At 48.2% G+C, this 20,980-nt stretch overlaps 1 protein-coding gene across 2 annotated transcripts in view; it reads right to left on the bottom strand.

Moving 5' to 3' along the window:
- The window catches only part of RADIL (Rap associating with DIL domain), a 448,013-nt gene that overhangs the window by 394,439 nt on the left and 32,594 nt on the right, over positions 1-20,980 (bottom strand). Inside the window, exon 1 of one of the 2 annotated variants that reach the window (XM_085629183.1) lies at positions 297-381. The exons of the other annotated variant lie outside the window; for it this stretch is intronic. Within the exon in view, the coding sequence (XP_085485309.1) occupies positions 297-311 (15 nt within the window). The 5' untranslated portion in view covers positions 312-381. Of the gene's footprint in view, positions 1-296; positions 382-20,980 lie in introns of those variants that run through there. 2 annotated transcript variants of the gene reach the window in all.

Raw genomic sequence — 20,980 nt, 5'->3', positions numbered from 1 at the left:
TAACAATGAAAAAAAATGGATTTAGTGCCCTTTTGTTTTGTCCTAGCCAGAAACTAACGTAGCTGTATTGATTACAACTGCCTGGCTGATTGCGCACGGGGCTCCCACGTGTGTTCCAGTATTTAATCCGCCCTAATTGCACATCTGTTGACTATCATTCACAATTGGCAGCTAACGGGGCCTGAAGCCAGGCCCGTGAGTGGTTTGTTTCACTGCCTGGCGTATCCGCTGCACTCGCAGTCTCCGCCGAGGGGTCTAATTATAGCCCCGCTTGAACGGGTTTTAATTCGTCTTACCTTGACACCCTTCATTGGCAGTGTCCCTGCGTTCAGCAGTCACTTCGCATCCGCCATCTGACCCCGGTGTCTTCCTCGAGCCCCTCATTGTCAGGCGAGACAGAAGGTTGCACTGGGAGAGCGGGAGAGAGAGAGAGAGAGAGGGGGGGGGGGGGGGAGAGTGCACGGCAGGGCTCCGGTGGCGGCTTATGCTGCACGTGCGTTAATGTGCGCCTGCGCGTGCATCGGGACCGGCTATCTCGCCGTCTCTCCACAATTAGGGGCATATCAACAACAACCGGCGATAATTATCGCTCAGCGCTCTTAGCGTGAGGATAATTATCGCCGGCTAGCGTGAATTTTTATCGCTGAGATAGCGTGCTATTAGCAACGCTTATCTCAATAGCGATAAAAATCTACACGCTAACAGGCTAACGTGAGATTATCGCTGGAAACCCAGCGATAATCACACGTTACCTTGTTGATAGGGACAGGCAAACTTAGCCATGATATCCTCCTTCCATAGGATATCATGGCTAAGTCTGAAAATTAGCAGACGTAAAAAAGCAGCGTTAACCGCGGTTAGCGCTGCTTTTTTTGTCTCTAACAGGGTTAGCGACATTCTTGATAATAGGAGAAATGTCGCTTAGCGACATTTCTCCTATTATTTTACTCTGGAACGCCCCCTTTGCATCTCATTAGAGATGCAAGGGGAAGCGTAGAGTAAAAGGGTGCTAACATGCAAATTTGCGTGTTAGCACCCTGTTGTTGATAGGGCGCTAGTTTTATCTCTGCTTTTTTGGCTTTTAAAGCCAAAAAAGCAGAGATAAAGCCCTTGTTGATATGCCCCTTAGAGTGCAGCTGGGCAGCTGCTGATAAAAGCCCCGGTGGCGGCTCTCATGACCGAACTTTCTGAAAATACCCAAGAACGATTTTTAATGTGAAAACTATTTTGATTTTGTAAAACACTGATGTAACACCATCGACGTCCACAAACTCTGAATTATTTTTTCAGGTAATAACCAATGTATTATTTTGGGGGAACAAAATCAACGTTCATCAATTCAACAGTATTCTAAATAAGGTCTCTTTTTTGGTTGATTTTTATGTTTTTTCATTGAGAGGTCGAACCCAAGCAGGGCCGTTCTTTACCGTGGGCCAGCTGGGCCCATGCCTAGGGCGCAAGCTTTCAGAGGGGTGCTGGAGCAGGCTGCAGCAGTGTGTCAACCACTGTTTCTGAAGGCTTATGGTACTGTGTCTACATTTTGTGGGGTTTTCTTCTCCTGAATCTCTTAACTCTTTTCCCCTCACCTTTCCCCTACCCTTCTATTTCCAACACACCAAAAACTCTACTTTCCCTTGCTTCTCTGCCTCACTTTTTTGAGTCTCTCGCTGAACTACAGAACGTTTGATGCCAACAATAATTTTCTAGAAAGAACATTTTTGGTATCATTTTTTCTGTTCTCCTAGTTTTCATTCATTTTTCGAAATTATAACTTCGTACCTCCATGACAACAGTTAGCTGTGCTATTTTTTGTACACCGGCTATCCATTTAGGAGTGCCAGCAGCCTGGCTGTGACCCAAAGAGCTCATGTTTGGGCATTATTGGTATCAGACTAATGGAAAACATGCCCAGTGGAACCAAGGAGATACCCTTTCCTCAGGGCGAGGTATTTACCAGGTGTAATGAACACCTTCTTTTCCAAGTTTTCTACATAACTACAAGGAACAGTATGCAGAGTTAGTATTTCACACCAAATTCTGCATGTTCTGCCATTTTTCTGGGCCTTTTCTCCTGAAATGTTTAGGTAGATTTGACCCGCAGTAATCTATCACAGGAATACTGTGAATGTGTAATAATTATCACAGGCACAGCAATTCGGACCCTGTGCACACTCACTGCTTTATTTTGCCTGAACTGATTCCGAATTGGTTTTCTGCCTCACCCTATTTCATCTGTTCCTGAAGGTGTATGTCATCTCAAATAATACCAGCTTAATTCTCAAAACATTTTCTGACACAGCCTTCATACACTGAAAAGAGGGATATTTTCCCCCACAAAATCCGATCCTGACCGACTATGGCTGGTATTATCGTTTTTATGTGTGCAACGATATTACTTAGGAATGCATAACTGTTTGTAGATTTTTCCACAGTGGTGAAACGTAGACCCTTGTTTGAGGTGGCCATTACTGATGCAGTAATTATCGCACCTTACAAAATCCGACACTGAGGACTTTGGAATTTATTGGGTGTGATAATTATCATCTATTACAATTCTTCTGGGAACACCATGCAGATTTTGGGGCTTGGTGCACGAAACTGCGTGTTCCAGTAATTACCGGGTATTTTTCCCTCAGTTCATTTTGACAAGTTTGACCTGCCGAAATTTACTTGGAGAAAATTGCAGTGTGAGGTGTTGATTGCAAAACTCGAAATTCCGTTAAGTGAAGTACTAGAGTTACAGCACATATGGGAAATTAACAGGCCACTAATGAGGGCCTTAGTGGGTTTTTAAGGGGAGTGTTCTATGGAAATGAGGTGGCCAACGCAATATTAACATTACATTGTACTGTGGGTGAAGACAGTGTTCCTTAAGGGCACAAATTACCTGAAGAGTCACTCTCTTTCACTGTAGCTTACCACTGTCAATTAACACGTCCACGCTGTTTTCCATCCGCGGATGAAAACCCCTCCTCTCTGTTTTATCTTTACTCAGTATCTCTCCAAACATTGAGCCTCCACTCCATAGGTGTGAGCTCAGTAGTGTGTTCATTGTGTCCTCATTTTCTCATTCTGACTGAGCCAGAGACTCAAGTCCCCTAACAGGTGCTCACAAAGCTGTTCTGGATGTTGCTCATAGCTATTGGGGGATAGATTTCACCCAAAGGGATACTCTTTTTATCTTTGGAGACTACTGTGCCTGGGCGGGGCCTTGACACAACCAACAGTTCCTTTTCACTGCCCTCCAATCAGGAGACTCCTTACATGTTCTCTTTGTATGAATTCATGTGGTCTGTCATGAATGGGGAACACTAATTTCATGAATGGGGACTGATTTCGTGAATGGGGAACACTAATTTACTGAGTGTAAGGCGAATCTGTGAATAGTCCTTGGAGACAGGAACAGTCAGAGGTGGTTTTTCAGAAAAAAACTTAAACCTTGGTGTTTCAGACAGATTTAAAATCTCACTGTAGCTATAGCTTGACCATCCTAGGGAAGGGATCCTAGTGTGGGGACACTCCGTATGGAGTAACCAGGCACTCTACAAAATTGTGAACATAACATAACATGAGGGGGTCGGATATCAATAGCTTGGGATTCCCCCTGACTATATGTAGCCCCTAAGGTTGGTGGGAGATCTAACAGGTTTAGTTGATGTCAGAGTTGCTGACTCCCATTCCTTGTCCCTTGCTCCAAGCTACTACAATTTCCAACCCAACCTGCAGATACCCACTGTCTATCAGTCAAAATTGAGGCAGACTCACTGAGATCACTATCTCCTGTTTTATCTCTCACATACCCCACACATCACTGTCACCTACACTAGTCACCTTCCCATTAGGGCCCTCACACACATTACACCCAACGGCATTGGAAAAAAGATCTCCGCTAAGAAGGCCCCTTCCCGGGCGCCTGATCGGGTATTGCACCGCCGACCCGATAAGGAGCTAGACCCGATGATGAAGCAAGACACCCGTTTGTTAGGTGTGTGAGGGTCTCCTTTCCATAAGGAGGATTTCCTTCTCCTGCTCACCCTACAACCCACGCCTGTTACCACTTGTTTTCTTACCATTACCTGCCACATCATAGGAACTGCATACTAATTCTGGTTTCACTGTCTTTTGGGCATGTATGCTGGACCTTAATAACCGTTATTTAAAAGCCCATCATTCCCCTACTTGGATAAGACTTATCGCTCCAGTGCCCGAAGCCGGTACAGAGCCGCCAGGCAGAGAATATCCATCAACACCGACCCCCTTGGTCCACACCCAACAAGCCAACAGAATCGCATCCCAGGCATCTAGTATCTGTATCCTCTGACTCCCCGAACCACCTCCAGAAAAATTGCCTCCCGCTCAAAGTCTGCCTCTTCAGCTCCGACCACCAGCCATATGTATCGGGCCCCCGGGTGGTCTTCCACCTCATATTTTCAGTTGCCATATCCAAAATCTATTGGTAACCTTCCTAGCCGCCGAATGTTCATGAAGGACCAATAAGCATAAAAATGGGCTCACAGGGAATTCCCTATCTGTGACCCCCTGAACCACTTGAAGCACACCAAGGGCACTCTGAGGTCGCGGCTGGGGACATAGCATGTATGCGTTTGGGAGTCAGATAGGCAAGATGTAAGTAAAATAATTGAATGAGTTTGAAGCGGGCATTATGAGATACTTTAGGACCAGAGTCCAAAATCTACCTCCTGAAGGAATCAGAGAGAGGCATCCCGAGGTCCGCCTTCCAACGTGACCTAAGGGTCGAGAGAGCTGGCCACCCTCCCTCCAACAAGGACCTATACAGTACTGTAACTGCTTTTGTACGACCCGTAATGAGGAAGATGAGGCGTTGGCAGTCATGCTCTGGAGGTTCTGTAACTTAAGCACCCCAACACTCCCGTATCTTATGAGACAAAGCTCCATGAAATGGCCCACTGGGATATCATACGACTCCCAGAGGTCCCGAGAAAGGGCACAGTTCTCCCCCGCAAAAAGATCTCCCAGGACATCAATCCCTGCTGCCGGTCAATCAGGAAAACCCGAGTGCCCCCCCCGTGCCAAATTACCAAAAGAGGAGTTCACAAGTATACGGGGTCGGCGACCGAGAGAGACATAAAGCACAAGCCCAAAGATAACGTGCTCTCCTGTGTGCAGGATAGGAGGTTCGATGTCTGCATCCAGAAGCACGTGTAGGTTACAGTAAGAAACCCAAGAGACAATCCTTGATGGGTGAGCCACAATCAGTAGCTCCTACACCATGCCACAAAGAGGCCCGCCAATGGGCCAACCATTAAAGCTGTGCCGGCAAATAATATAACTCCAGGTCGGGTGCAGCTAAGTCTCCGTCAGTCACTGGCAGGAGTAATTTCCACAGGCCCACCCGATGACACTAGGAACCCCAGTAAAGCGAGAGAAGCACACCGTCTAGATCACAAAAGAATTTTAGAGGCTACTCCTACGGGAGGAGCAGCAAACAAATGGAGAAGATGGCAATATGATAATTTTGTACACGCCAAGCAGCCCTGGACCGATAAAGGCAAGGTAGACCTGAAGGCAATGGAGCGATGCAACTTAGCCAGCACATGCCCGAAATTCCCAGCATACAGCAAATCCAGGGGGCGGTAAACAGCCACACCTAGAAACCGGACAGTGTCACGTTCCCATTGCAGCTTTGGAGTTTTTTGGATAGGGCCACACGCTGGGGCATCACCTCTAAGGGATAAAAACAGGTCTTAATCTAATTGACCTCAAGTCCCGAGTGGGTCCCAAAGTCCGACAAGGTTGAGACCACTCCCCGCAGGTCGGTATCCTTTCCCCTAAGATACAATATACCATCCGCATACAGAAAGAGGTAAGTACAAGTAAAGGTGATACTAAGGCCCTGATAGCATAGTCCCAGACGGACCATGCAGGCAAAAGGCTCCATGGCCAACGAAAATAAAAGAGTCGACAGGGGGCAACTGTGCTGAGTACCCCGCTTCACGGGGAAGGCCTCTGAGATCAAGGTTCCAGTACGGTTCCGAGCCAGAGGAACAGTGTACATCAGCTTCATCCACCGAACAAATGGTAGACCCAAGCCCACGCTAAGCATAGTAGCATAGAGAAAGTCCCAGCGGAGTGAACCGAACGCCTTCCTAATATACACTGAGATAAGCAGAGCTTCCGACGGAAGGAATTCCCAAGGGTCCAAGGCCAAAAACAATTGCCAAATATTAGGCATAGTGCTGAGCATAGGGATAAAGCCTGTGTGGTCTGGATGAACGAGAGAACACATGTGAGGATGAAGGTGAGTTGCCAGAATCTTGCTCAGGATCTTATAATCTGCATTGAGCATGGACAGAAGGCGATAGAAATCAAGAAGTGGGTCCTTATCTTTCTTAGGAAGTGACACAATGGCAGCCTCCCTCAAGGAAGGCTGAAGCTGACCACACCGCCAGGAGTCATTAAAAAGCGACTTCTGCCTAGGAACAATTTCCGATGAGAAAGCAGTGTAAAATTCTATCGGAGACCCATCGAGGCCCGTCACCTTACCCCTCGTCATGTCTTTAATTGCTCTTCACACCTCTTATTCAGTAATATCTGCCCCCAATTGATCCGCCACTGTTGACTCAAGTGACACTGGAGAAGCCTCCGCAATGTAATCCAGCATCTCCCTTTCACTACTTGCCTCCCCCAAAGAGTAAGACTCAAGGTAATACTGCAGGAATCCCTCATTAATCTCTTCCTGTGTATAGACATTCCGGCCCGAAGGGGCCAGTAACTGAAGGATACACTGTCCACCCTGACATCTCGTAAAAGCCACAGCAGCATACTGCCCAACTTATCCTGCTCCGCATAAGCTGCAGCCGAATATGCCTTGTGATCAAAGTGGCGAAGGCACTCCACAATGCAAATAATCTCACTTAGTCCTACAGCAAGCATCTCCTACCATCTGGGAACCCCTCGATCCCACTCGGAAGACCATCCAACACCGCTTCCTGCCACTGAATGTCTGAGAAGCTGAGCACAAACTCCCGCTCTAATGGAAAAACAATACCCCGAATCACCACCTTCATAGACGTCCACTCCATGCCCACCGACAAGGCTGTATTAGCATTATAAGTTCAATATTGAGAAATCTTCTGACCTAGCAAGCCCTGAAAGGTTTGATCACCAAGAAGTGTCGGAGCAAATCACCACGTAGACATGCTAAGTCTGAAAGAAGACCAATGGAATGTGCCCTGCATCGGAGCATGGTCTGAATATGTTTTTCCTAAGTATTTTAGCCCTACCACTCGACCACAGAGTGCTCTACAGGTATGGAGTCGGTCAAGATGAACCTCAAGATCACGTAATCCATAGTGGTAGGAATAGACACGAGCCTCCAGTGGGCGAGCCCTCAAGTAATCTACGAAATCCCACTGGCCGCACCATGATTTGGCCATTGCCGTCAGTCTGCCCCACTGGAGTACCAAGCAGGGATCCTCAACACAATTGAAGTCACCCCCCCCCCCTTCATCCCCCTGCCATCACTTTCCAATAAGGTACCATAAGAGAAAGCAGGGGCATCAAGCTGGTAAGAAACGACGATTGATCCACATTTGGTGCGTAAATATTTAAGGCAACATCTATGCCATTCAGGCTTCCCAGTACTACGACATATCGGCCCTCAGCATCTGTAACCACCCTTTGCAAGCGGAAAGGGATTCCAGGCCTGATACAGATAAGGGCGCTCGCTAAAAGTGGGAATATGAAGTAGCATAGAAATGGCCAGGCCAGCACCCCTGAAGGGAGCGGCCCTCAGACTCCGCAAGGTGGGTCTCCTGAAGAAATGCGATATGGACCGCAACCTTTGAAACAAGACAACACATTATAACTTTTATAAGGAGAAGTGAGTCCCTGAACTTTCCATGTAAGCAATTTAAGTTGTGCAGTCATAAGTGGGAGAGGCGAAAGAAAAAGAAAATAAACCATCCAGTCTGGTGGTCCTACCAGCGGAAAAACCTCCCACAACCAGGCTGGTCCCAGTGCAATAATCACACTTCGCCATAGCCCCATATGTTCCACCGCCAGCAAGCAAACAAAAACACAACAAAAAAGAAGCAATCGCCCAACAAAACCTTCTACCCCCAAGAACTAAAACATACAACCATCCTGTCCAAATAGCATCACATACAGGCCCCAAAGAGGAACCAACTAATGGCCAAAAGGCCAACTAGATCCATAACGGAAGACTACACATGGGGAAGGAAACTCCAGTGAAAGGTGGAAAACCAACACTCAAGAAAGACAACAGTGTGAAGGGGTGCAGCGTGCAAACTCCCCACCACCTGGTCCACCCCAAGCCCCTCAAGCAGGATTAAAGAGAGCAAATATTCAGAAACAGCCCGTAAACCAACCCGCCTCATAAACATTAAGTCGAAACAATGCAAAACATTCAGGACAAGCCTAAAGGACCATATTAAACAGTTTTCGGAGTGACCCTGGGCAGAATGTCTTCAAAGACCAGGAGTTGTGGAGTCTCCAGAGTCCGAGGCAGAAGAACGGCACTCAGGAGTTGTGGATTGCACAGAGTCCCCATCAGAACCCATAGTGGCACCTATCTCAACCGCCCTCGAGAGCCATCTGTGTCTTAGAAGGGCGTGCCGTCCCTCATCTCTGGGAACATTGGCACTTGGGGCGCGGAGAGAGGGCAAGCTCAGAAGTCTCCAGACGCACTGTGTTCTTATCATAGAGTTCAATCAGATCCTATGTTGCAGACAGATCATCAAAAAAGTGTACCTTGTCCACAGATTTGACCAGTAGACAGGTGGGAAAGGGCAAGGAATACAAGAGCCCCAGGTTTCCCAGCTTCTTCTTTTCTGCCATAAAGGATGCCTCCCAAGTTTGAACCTGGAAAGTAAAGTCAGGGTACAAAGAAATCTTGGCATTGTCCACCACAAATAGGCCGTGGGAACAAGCCTGCTGTAAAAGATAATCCTGGTGCCGGACATGCAGGAGGAGGGCCAGTACAAGCCGCCCTGGAGCACCAGGATAAGGCTCCGGGGCCGGAACCCTGTGTGCAAGCTCCAAGGCAAAGAATTTGGAGAGAGCCTCGGGAGTCACAACCTCCTGGAATCAGGACTCAAGAAAAGCCAGCAGCGACTCCCCCTCCGTGCGGTTGGCCAGCCCTGCAAAGCGCACGTTGTTACGTCTAGCTCAACTCTCAAGGGTCAAAATATGAAGATCTGCCAACTGACTGCTGGTTTCAGAGTCTGGTCTGCGGTCTCAAGGACAGTTACCCTCTCCGAGACTTTCCGCAAGTCCTTACGGAAAAGACCCTGCTCAACGGAAAGGGAATCAATTTTGCCCTCTAGTCATTTTCCTGAGGCGTCAATGTCAGCCTGAAGCTTATCAAACTTGTCGTCTATGTACGATGTGTCTCCGCGGCCGACACCCTGCTTAAACCCCTGCTAGGGTGTGCCGTTGCCACGTCATCTTTAGTGCGTTGTGTGCGCCCCATATCAACACTAGGAATGAGTGAGGGCTCCCTAAGAATGTCACTGAAGGCCAATGAGGGGATGAAACAACCAAACGCAGGGGCTCAGGGGAAACCTGAGGCAATTGAAAGTGGGGTCAACCAGTTCGAGGGCCCCCCTCAGTGAGACAAAAGGGGAAGGGAGGCAGTTCCGCAAACCTCACTGCTGCAGTCAAAGGCACTCCCGAAAGTGGCCCCAGTGAGACAGGTGCATGGAGTGGGCAGCAACAAGACGGTGGAGCTCACAGGCTCGTAGGGAGGTAGAACAGGGGGCGACTCAGTCCATGGGCTCCTCCAGCAAAACAAGTAATGGAGGCTCCAGGCCGCAAAAACTCACTGCCGCAGGCAATCCAGAAAGCAGTCCCAATGTGCAAGGTGTGTTGCCTGGTAGAGCAGGCTCCCGGGCCAAACACTGCCTGGTCCCTGCACCCCACACTGCAGCTTATGAAGAAGAGGTGCAAGGGAGGGCTCAGAGAGTCACAAGTCCTCATGGGGTGCCAAAAGAATGGGGGAGTTTCTCCACCGCAGATGCGGGCATCAGCTGGCGGACACCACGATCAAGGTGGAGCCGCCATCTTGGTCTGGTCAACACAATCCAGTAAATATGCCCTCGCCACGGGCAGCAGGCCAGAGAGGGCTCGAAGCAAGCAAGCCCCCAGGCAGCACTCACCAGTAGGGAGAGCCTCCCCCAGGAAACAGCATCTCCACAGTTGCAGGCTTCAGCAGGACGGCCGCCGCAAACAAAGCAGTACGCCATCTTGCGAAAGGCGCTGCTCGGTGTAGGGAGGATGCACCAGCCTTGCGGCTCAGCCCACACTCCCGGGGCCACACCGTCAAGCAGCCGAGGTACAGAAGGCTTCTGGCAGTCCACTTCAGGTGAAGGGGGATGGCAGTAGCCATCAAACAGGGTCGGGCGATCGCAGGTGGCGAGGAGCTCCATCACCCACATCCTCAATGTATGGCAACTGGCTCTGCCCCATGTAATATAATAGTTATGCGTATTTATGTTAAAAGTTAAAATGTTTAATGTAGGAAGTAACACAAGTCTGATGACCCTAGGTAGATGAAACTAAAGTTTAGTTCATTTTGAAAATGAGGAAACAAGCGGGGGGCACTGGGAGCAAGGAAAAAAACACAAGAAAATGGGGAGGTAGAAAAGTGGCAGGAGTAATGGGGTTGGAAGAGATGCTATGGTACTGGTAGGGGGAGAAGTTCTAAGACATGGGTAATAGTAGAGGTACTAGGGGTTAGGCAGGAGAAGAAGTACTGGGGCGAACGTAGGCAAAGTAATTTATAGGCAGGAGTAGAGCTACTATAGTACAGGCATGGGTAAAAGTACTACGTTTCCATTATTCTAGAGGTACTGGGGTATAAGCAGGGCTAACATATCAGGGTATTTGAAAGGGTACTATAGTATAGGTGGGGTAGAACAACTAGTGTACAGAAGGGGTAGAGGTACCTCGATGAAGGAAAGGCAGAGTTACCTTGTTTTGTGTAGAGGTAGAGGTACTAGAGTAGAGACAGAGACAGCGATAATAGGATATAGGGAAGGGTACTAGAGTATAGATTGGGTAGAAATACTAGAGAATAGGTGGAGTAGAGACACTAGAGTATAGGTTGGGTAGAGACACAAGAGTATAGGTTGGGAAGAGATGAGGTTGGGAAGAGATACTAGAGAATAGGTTAAGTAGAGGTACTAAAGTATAGATTGGGTAGAGATACTAGAGTATGGGTTGGGTAGAAACAGAGTCTAGGTTTGGAAGATATACTATTATAGGTTTGGAAGAGATACTTGAGTATGGGTTGGCTAGAGGTATCTCGATGAAGGCGAGGCAGAGTTACCTTGTTTTGTGTAGATGTAGCGGTACTAGAGTAGAGACAGAGACAGCGACAATAGGATATAGGGAAGGGTACTAGAGTATAGGTTGGGTAGACATACTAGAGAATAGGTGGAGTAGAGACACTAGAGCATAGGTTTGGTAGAGACAAAAGAGTATAGATTTGGTAGAGATGCGGTAGGTTAGAGATACTAGAGCACAGGTTGAGTAGAGATACTAAAGTATAGGTTGGGTAGAGATACTAGAGTATAGGTGGTGTACAGACACTAGAGTATAGGTTGAGTAGAGATACCAGAGTAAAGGTTGAGTAGGGACACTAGAGTATAGGTGGGGTAGAGATACATCATAGGTATGGGTGAAGTTACCATGTTTATGTAAAGGCAGGTATACTAGGCTAAAAATAGTGATAGAGATAGCAGGGTATATGGAACGGTACTAGAGTATAGGTGGTGTAGAGTTACTACGGAATAGGCAGGGGTAGAGTTTGCATTTTTTTATGTAAGGGCGGAGGTACTGATGTGGAGGTATAAAACCGAGATAGTAGGGAAGGGTACTAGAGTAATGGTTGGGTAGAGGCAGTAAAATACAGTGAGGTATAGGTACTATAGGGAGGGATAGAGCTACACTGTATTGCACAGGGATGGTGGAAGTAGGATAGAGGCAGAGATACAGCAGGGCACAGGGAAGGGTACTATAATATATATAGGTGGGGTAGAGGTACTAGAGTAGAGCTGGGCACAGCTCAGGGATAACTATGTTAAGGGAGATGGGGTGGTACTGATTCAGGCCTAGCAAGAGTACGGGCAGAGATGAGAAAAGAGGGGAGAATGTGGGCCTACAAACACGACAAAGGCGAATCACAGGGAAGAAAATTGGAGGGTGGTTCAAGATGATTGCCCTGTATAACCAAAATAATTGATGTAAGTGTTCCTGGAAAACAAAAGGAGCATGAAGGCCAATGGGGTAGATGATTCCACATCCTGGGAATGCAATCCACTTGTAAAAATTAGAAGGAACCTGTTAATACAGTAAGTTTATTGGAACTTGATTCTTGAAGTATATCTTTTCCCAAAATCCCATACAACCGATCTGATCACGTGCACGCCTGGTTTTTGTAATCTGTTTTTATTCTTTCAATGTGCTGCATCTCGAGTGTGAGATGCTTCTGCTGCAATAAAAATGTTTTCTCCAATGTGCCTCACTACTCGTGGAGCCACGCTCACGATATTTCAAATACATAAACAATTAAATAAAAAAAAGGCGTTGACTCATTATAACCCTGAAAGTTGATTCATGAATGGACACGTGGAACCACTTGAACATTTCTCCAAATGCTTACACAGCTTAATTTGTTAGCTTGAGAGTGTGTGTCTTTGTCCGTTAAAGGTAGACATCATTCTGTTAAGTATTAAGCAAATACAAGAGGTCCGGCGAGGCAGAGGGTATATTTTGCGGTTGCTCTCACACTGATTCATCTGGTTGCCAAATTCCAACCAGGGAGGGGTGGAACATCTGGAAATGAGACTGCAAAGCAGCAATTCATTAAGCACCTTTTATAGGAGGTAATGATGATGTATGAGCTCTACTGAGCCACAAAGGATCCACTGTGATGATCTCAATTAATACACACTCGGTAATTGTGGCAGCCTGGCTAAAAATTACTATCATTTAAACTCGTTTTTCCATGCTGTGGTCCCAATATAACAGGGTCTTGTGATGTAAAAACACACAAATATGTTGAAAACCGAATAAAACCCCCAGGAATGAGTAGAAGCGGCTCCTTCATCAGGACAGGGGAGTGTCACCACACTGCCAAAAATGCCCCCCAAGAAAGCCACAGAGATGAAAAATAACATGGTAATAACGTTAATTTATCACCATTTTATTTTTCTTTCACCCACCCTGAAACAAGTGTCAGGACAGGACAGGGCCATTGCTGCAGCAGGGAGGAGTGGTGGGCTGGCTGTGGACTTAGGTTTAATGGGTATATCTCTCTTTGGCCGGCTGTCTTGCAACGGCCAGCCAGACATGCGCATTCTACACCTCTCTAACCCAGCTGTCTGCGACAGCTGGGTTAGAGAAAGCACAGGCCTCCAGTGCTCTTAAGAGAGCTGAGAGAGGCCGCTCCCTCCAATCCTGGCGCTTCTCTCAGGCTGGTTACCAGCATGAGACTAGCGCCAGGATTGGTTAGGGGAATTTGCTGAAACCCACAGAGCCTGGAGTAGACAGAGCAGGACAGGAGCAGCAAGCAAGGTAAGTGGTTATTTCTTTTTATTTACACCTTGCATGCATGCATTGACCACATATTTGCCCGCCACCCCACTCTGCCTACTTGCCTACAGCCGCCGGTGGGAATGAGGGTTGGGTCCATTATGTGTCGATTTACACCTCGGAATTTTAGTTTGAAGAGAGGGTGTATATGTGTTTTATCTAACCACAAAGTGCTTTATAAAGAAATGAAGAAATGTAGGTACTCACGGGCCTATTTATAAGGGCGTTTGCATCGCTCTTGAACCACGCAAAGTGGTGCAAGAGCAATGCAAATCTTAAGACAGATTTTTGAAGCTAAACAAAGCCACTTTGTGTGGCTCTGAGTGGCTCAAAAAATCTGGAGCAACGCAATGCGGCACAAACCGCTTTGCCCTGGAAAGTCGTTCCAGGGGCGTTGCATGGGCGTTCCTACGCAACTCCCATGGATTTTGGCACATCCCCAGATTTACAAGAACATGTAAACCTGGGGATGCGCCAGAATCTTACACCTTACCAAGGGAGGTGTAACGAGAATATCTCTATTTCTCCTTGTTTCTTTCTCCTTCTAAGTGTGCTGCATTCTGCAATAAAATGAACAACAAAGTGGGATTTGAGGATTCATTTGTGCAAGGTTTCTGCAGCGGCGGCATTCCAGGCGCTTTGAGCGGATTGGCAAAGTTAGTTCCTACTAGTGTGGTTTACAGAGTCCTCAAACTGGCTAGGCGTCATAAGCACCTCTGGGTGGCCCCTGGGCTATAGGTGACTCCCTCGGCGGAAGTAGCTCGGTGAGGGCCAGTGCTCTGGAGAGCTGTGCGCAAACGACAAACCACAGATTCGAACACCCAGTAAAATGTCCTCCTTTTAATGCGGCGCCGTGCGAGTAGGCGCTATATCTGGTGCAGTGCTTGGATTTGTTATTGTGGTAACAGCACCTCTGTGCGCAAACAGACCTGCCGTGGAGGTCTGTGCGACCTTCAGGTCATGGTTTTCCACCCACCGGATTCGACTTAACCTTTCATCATTTTAGCACAGCTGCAGCACCGTTGTGAACCCAAAGCTATTAGTGCACTAATATAAGATTCCTCGTGTGCTCCTGGTGTCTATGCACCTTTGAGAAGTCTAGGGGACAATTGGCTTAATATAAAGTGGGGGCCACTCGGCCCCCACGCCCACATGGCGGTGCGGCGCCCCCCCTCCCCCGGCCTTTCGGTGTTGGGGGTTAGTTGCGGGGCGATGCCGCGCGCGGCGCGCCCCCAACACCGATAGGTTGTTGTCTTCCCCGTGACTGCCGGGAAGCAGACATTCGGCTTCCGGGACAGGGGGGCGGGACGATCGGGGTGCGGGCCCCCAGTGCGACGGCATATGGCTGGGTTCAAACTGGAACGGCATGGTGAGCAAAAAAACGATGGATTTAGGCCCAGATCTCTGTACTGGGGTGAATGTATGACATTGTTCTACATTCTGTCCATCAATTGTTGTTTTTGCATTTGTCACCCCGAGTGGAAAGGGTATGCCCAGACGTGGGTCCCTTGCTCTCCATGCCACTGAAAATCAAGCAAGCCTGGCTGAAGACGGCTGAAATGCCAGAAACCGGTCCTAGGATGCTTGTTTCCAGTCCAGGGAGGACCTGGCTTGGCAGTTCGGTCTGGACTGTTCCCATGAGGCACAGGGTCAAGACTGATTTGCATATGGCTGGGTTCAAACTGGAACGGCATGGTGAGCAAAAAAACGATGGATTTAGGCCCAGATCTCTGTACTGGGGTGAATGTATGACATTGTTCTACATTCTGTCCATCAATTGTTGTTTTTGCATTTGTCACCCCGAGTGGAAAGGGTATGCCCAGACGTGGGTCCCTTGCTCTCCATGCCACTGAAAATCAAGCAAGCCTGGCTGAAGACGGCTGAAATGCCAGAAACCGGTCCTAGGATGCTTGTTTCCAGTCCAGGGAGGACCTGGCTTGGCAGTTCGGTCTGGACTGTTCCCATGAGGCACAGGGTCAAGACTGATTTGCATATGGCTGGGTTCAAACTGGAACGGCATGGTGAGCAAAAAAACAATGGATTTAGGCCCAGATCTCTGTACTGGGGTGAATGTATGACATTGTTCTACATTCTGTCCATCAATTGTTGTTTTTGCATTTGTCACCCCGAGTGGAAAGGGTATGCCCAGACGTGGGTCCCTTGCTCTCCATGCCACTGAAAATCAAGCAAGCCTGGCTGAAGACGGCTGAAATGCCAGAAACCGGTCCTAGGATGCTTGTTTCCAGTCCAGGGAGGACCTGGCTTGGCAGTTCGGTCTGGACTGTTCCCATGAGGCACAGGGTCAAGACTGATTTGCATATGGCTGGGTTCATAGTGGAACGGCATGGTGAGCAAAAAAACAATGGATTTAGGCCCAGATCTCTGTACAGGGGTGAATGTATGACATTGTTCTACATTCTGTCCATCAATTGTTGTTTTTGCATTTGTCACCCCGAGTGGAAAGGGTATGCCCAGACGTGGGTCCCTTGCTCTCCATGCCACTGAAAATCAAGCAAGCCTGGCTGAAGACGGCTGAAATGCCAGAAACCGGTCCTAGGATGCTTGTTTCCAGTCCAGGGAGGACCTGGCTTGGCAGTTCGGTCTGGACTGTTCCCATGAGGCACAGGGTCAAGACTGATTTGCATATGGCTGGGTTCAAACTGGAACGGCACGGTGAGCAAAAAAACGATGGATTTAGGCCCAGATCTCTGTACTGGGGTGAATGTATGACATTGTTCTACATTCTGTCCATCAATTGTTGTTTTTGCATTTGTCACCCCGAGTGGAAAGGGTATGCCCAGACGTGGGTCCCTTGCTCTCCATGCCACTGAAAATCAAGCAAGCCTGGCTGAAGACGGCTGAAATGCCAGAAACCGGTCCTAGGATGCTTGTTTCCAGTCCAGGGAGGACCTGGCTTGGCAGTGCGGTCTGGACTGTTCCCATGAGGCACAGGGTCAAGACTGATTTGCATATGGCTGGGTTCAAACTGGAACGGCATGGTGAGCAAAAAAACGATGGATTTAGGCCCAGATCTCTGTACTGGGGTGAATGTATGACATTGTTCTACATTCTGTCCATCAATTGTTGTTTTTGCATTTGTCACCCCGAGTGGAAAGGGTATGCCCAGACGTGGGTCCCTTGCTCTCCATGCCACTGAAAATCAAGCAAGCCTGGCTGAAGACGGCTGAAATGCCAGAAACCGGTCCTAGGATGCTTGTTTCCAGTCCAGGGCGGACCTGGCTTGGCAGTTCGGTCTGGACTGTTCCCATGAGGCACAGGGTCAAGACTGATTTGCATATGGCTGGGTTCAAACTGGAACGGCATGGTGAGCAAAAAAACAATGGATTTAGGCCCAGATCTCTGTACTGGGGTGAATGTATGACATTGTTCTACATTCTGTCCATCAATTGTTGTTTTTGCATTTGTCACCCCGAGTGGAAAGGGTATGCCCAGACGTGGGTCCCTTGCTCTCCATGCCACTGAAAATCAAGCAAGCCTGGCTGAAGACGGCTGAAATGCCAGAAACCGGTCCTAGGATGCTTGTTTCCAGTCCAGGGAGGACCTGGCTTGGCAGTTCGGTCTGGACTGTTCCCATGAGGCACAGGGTCAAGACTGATTTGCATATGGCTGGGTTCATAGTGGAACGGCATGGTGAGCAAAAAAACAATGGATTTAGGCCCAGATCTCTGTACAGGGGTGAATGTATGACATTGTTCTACATTCTGTCCATCAATTGTTGTTTTTGCATTTGTCACCCCGAGTGGAAAGGGTATGCCCAGACGTGGGTCCCTTGCTCTCCATGCCACTGAAAATCAAGCAAGCCTGGCTGAAGACGGCTGAAATGCCAGAAACCGGTCCTAGGATGCTTGTTTCCAGTCCAGGGAGGACCTGGCTTGGCAGTTCGGTCTGGACTGTTCCCATGAGGCACAGGGTCAAGACTGATTTGCATATGGCTGGGTTCAAACTGGAACGGCACGGTGAGCAAAAAAACGATGGATTTAGGCCCAGATCTCTGTACTGGGGTGAATGTATGACATTGTTCTACATTCTGTCCATCAATTGTTGTTTTTGCATTTGTCACCCCGAGTGGAAAGGGTATGCCCAGACGTGGGTCCCTTGCTCTCCATGCCACTGAAAATCAAGCAAGCCTGGCTGAAGACGGCTGAAATGCCAGAAACCGGTCCTAGGATGCTTGTTTCCAGTCCAGGGAGGACCTGGCTTGGCAGTGCGGTCTGGACTGTTCCCATGAGGCACAGGGTCAAGACTGATTTGCATATGGCTGGGTTCAAACTGGAACGGCATGGTGAGCAAAAAAACGATGGATTTAGGCCCAGATCTCTGTACTGGGGTGAATGTATGACATTGTTCTACATTCTGTCCATCAATTGTTGTTTTTGCATTTGTCACCCCGAGTGGAAAGGGTATGCCCAGACGTGGGTCCCTTGCTCTCCATGCCACTGAAAATCAAGCAAGCCTGGCTGAAGACGGCTGAAATGCCAGAAACCGGTCCTAGGATGCTTGTTTCCAGTCCAGGGCGGACCTGGCTTGGCAGTTCGGTCTGGACTGTTCCCATGAGGCACAGGGTCAAGACTGATTTGCATATGGCTGGGTTCAAACTGGAACGGCATGGTGAGCAAAAAAACGATGGATTTAGGCCCAGATCTCTGTACTGGGGTGAATGTATGACATTGTTCTACATTCTGTCCATCAATTGTTGTTTTTGCATTTGTCACCCCGAGTGGAAAGGGTATGCCCAGACGTGGGTCCCTTGCTCTCCATGCCACTGAAAATCAAGCAAGCCTGGCTGAAGACGGCTGAAATGCCAGAAACCGGTCCTAGGATGCTTGTTTCCAGTCCAGGGAGGACCTGGCTTGGCAGTTCGGTCTGGACTGTTCCCATGAGGCACAGGGTCAAGACTGATTTGCATATGGCTGGGTTCAAACTGGAACGGCATGGTGAGCAAAAAAACGATGGATTTAGGCCCAGATCTCTGTACTGGGGTGAATGTATGACATTGTTCTACATTCTGTCCATCAATTGTTGTTTTTGCATTTGTCACCCCGAGTGGAAAGGGTATGCCCAGACGTGGGTCCCTTGCTCTCCATGCCACTGAAAATCAAGCAAGCCTGGCTGAAGACGGCTGAAATGCCAGAAACCGGTCCTAGGATACTTGTTTCCAGTCCAGGGAGGACCTGGCTTGGCAGTTCGGTCTGGACTGTTCCCATGAGGCACAGGGTCAAGACTGATTTGCATATGGCTGGGTTCAAACTGGAACGGCATGGTGAGCAAAAAAACGATGGATTTAGGCCCAGATATCTGTACTGGGGTGAATGTATGACATTGTTCTACATTCTGTCCATCAATTGTTGTTTTTGCCCCAGTGCGACGGCAGCCTCCTTTAGAAGGCGCGGGGAGCGGGGGGGCTCCCTCTTGCTCCTGGCTCGCTCCCCGCGTCTGCCGTGTGCCCCACGCTCGGGGCGGATTAATTATTTTCCCACCCACCAGCCCAAAAAACAAGCTACTAAACAATGTTAGTCAGGGGTGCTAGTAAGTTTGTCATAGGCCTTTTTCCCGTAGAAAGGTAGGATTGGTTGTGGTTAGTTAGGAATGTTGTCTGCACTTAGGCCTTTTTTCCCGTTATACAGGTGTGATTGTGTTATTAAACAAGGTTGTGGGTACCTAGGCTTTTTTCCCGTGATATAGCTGTGATTATGTTGTAATTAAAAAGGTAATATTGTGTGTACTTAGGCCTTTTTCCCATTAGCACAGCATGCTTCGTATCTGTATTGTTGGTTTTAGTGTAGTGTAGTTGTCCTTTAGCGAGTTCTTTTTCTAGGTTCATCGTCGTATTTATTAGGGTTGGTCAGGCGGTAAGGTCATGATCGGTGAGCAGCAATTTAAGGTCCTAAGGGGGGCGTCACCATCCACGGAGGGGGCGGCCCAGGGGGAGGGGCCACTGGTCCCTCCTAGAACTTCAGGGGCAGGAATATCCGCTAGCTGCTAAAAATGTGGGGGAGGGAGTCACGCTTTCCTTAGGCTGGTAGCCACCCCGCACATACACCATGACGTCAGCATACGACGCAAAGTGTAAGGGCCCTCCTTGTTGGTTAAATGGAGTTCACGATGCAGACGGGGTAGGCGGTCCCCTGTCGCGCATGCGCACCTTTAGGTAAGGGTGTGGTTAGTAGGACTTGACAACGGTTAGCGACCTTGCCGTCCGGCCAGATATGTTAGAATGCAAAATTCAGGCAGGATGTTAGATTCGGATAGGAAACACGCTGTATTAGACGTGTGTTAAGGTTAGCCTTTGATATTTGTCTACGATACTGTAAATCTAATGTCATGAATTTTGCTTATTCTTGCATAACTGAAGTAATGTTGATATTCATCTTTTTATTGTTTTATATAATAAATACGTCCGGGGGGTCCCTGACCCCCCGCCTTCCAAAGATAATTTGCTTATGTCAATTCGTCAAGGTGGTGTGGAAAGCTGGGAGGGGAGGGTAGCCAGTCACGGACCATGTGGGTTGAGGCGCCTTCTACAGCGCGAAGCCTCTGCTGGTTCAGTGATGTGATGAATGCGTCCCCTGCAGGAGGGTCAACTTAGCCTTTCATCCTCCGAACCTTGATAAACTGGGGACTGGTTTAGGTGGCTAACAATGGCCATTTATTAAACAGGGCTAATGGTGAACATGCATGTACACGTGCACGTTATGTTATGTTACCTTTTAATTTATTTTTATGTCATGGGTTAGATGCAGTTCACGTCACATGTTCGATGTCATTAAAGAAGCTGTAATGATGTGAAACAAGTGCTGGCCACAAATACTTTTGTATTATTGTGTGTGTGTGTGTGTGTTCTAGGTGTAAGTTCGTCTGATTCTCCGGAGAGCACCTGCATCAAAAGGTGGAATAGAAGGCGCCTCACCCCATCAAGCCAATTGTCCCCGAGAACTCTCAAAGGAGCACAGACACCAGGAGCACACGAGGAATGGAAAGAGCGGAAGTGGAGAGGGAAAAAGAAAGAAAGAAAGAAAGAAAGAAAGAAAGAAAGAAAGAAAGAAAAAAGGAAGAAATAGAAAGAAAGGAAGAAAAAGAAAGAAAGAAAGAAATGGGTAAAAGAGCACTAGAATGCCTCTTTCCTGATTTGATTTAAGTCACAACACAGAAGCAGCTGTACCCATTCGCGATACACACCTAGGGCAATGCAGGGGGAAAGATACGGCAGAGTCCACCCGGTGACCTCCCTGGGTTTGCGGAAGGTAGGGTTTCATTTACGTATTTCTGTTTAATTCCGAATTATAATGGGGCATACTGTTGACAATGTCGGACTTAAAAATGGGAACGTTTTCTGAAACAAACAAGTAGGCATTACACAAAA

Source organism: Triturus cristatus, chromosome 10 (assembly GCF_964204655.1).
Source record: "Triturus cristatus chromosome 10, aTriCri1.1, whole genome shotgun sequence".
NCBI lineage: Eukaryota > Metazoa > Chordata > Amphibia > Caudata > Salamandridae > Triturus > Triturus cristatus.
This window is presented reverse-complemented; position numbering and strand designations above follow the sequence as displayed.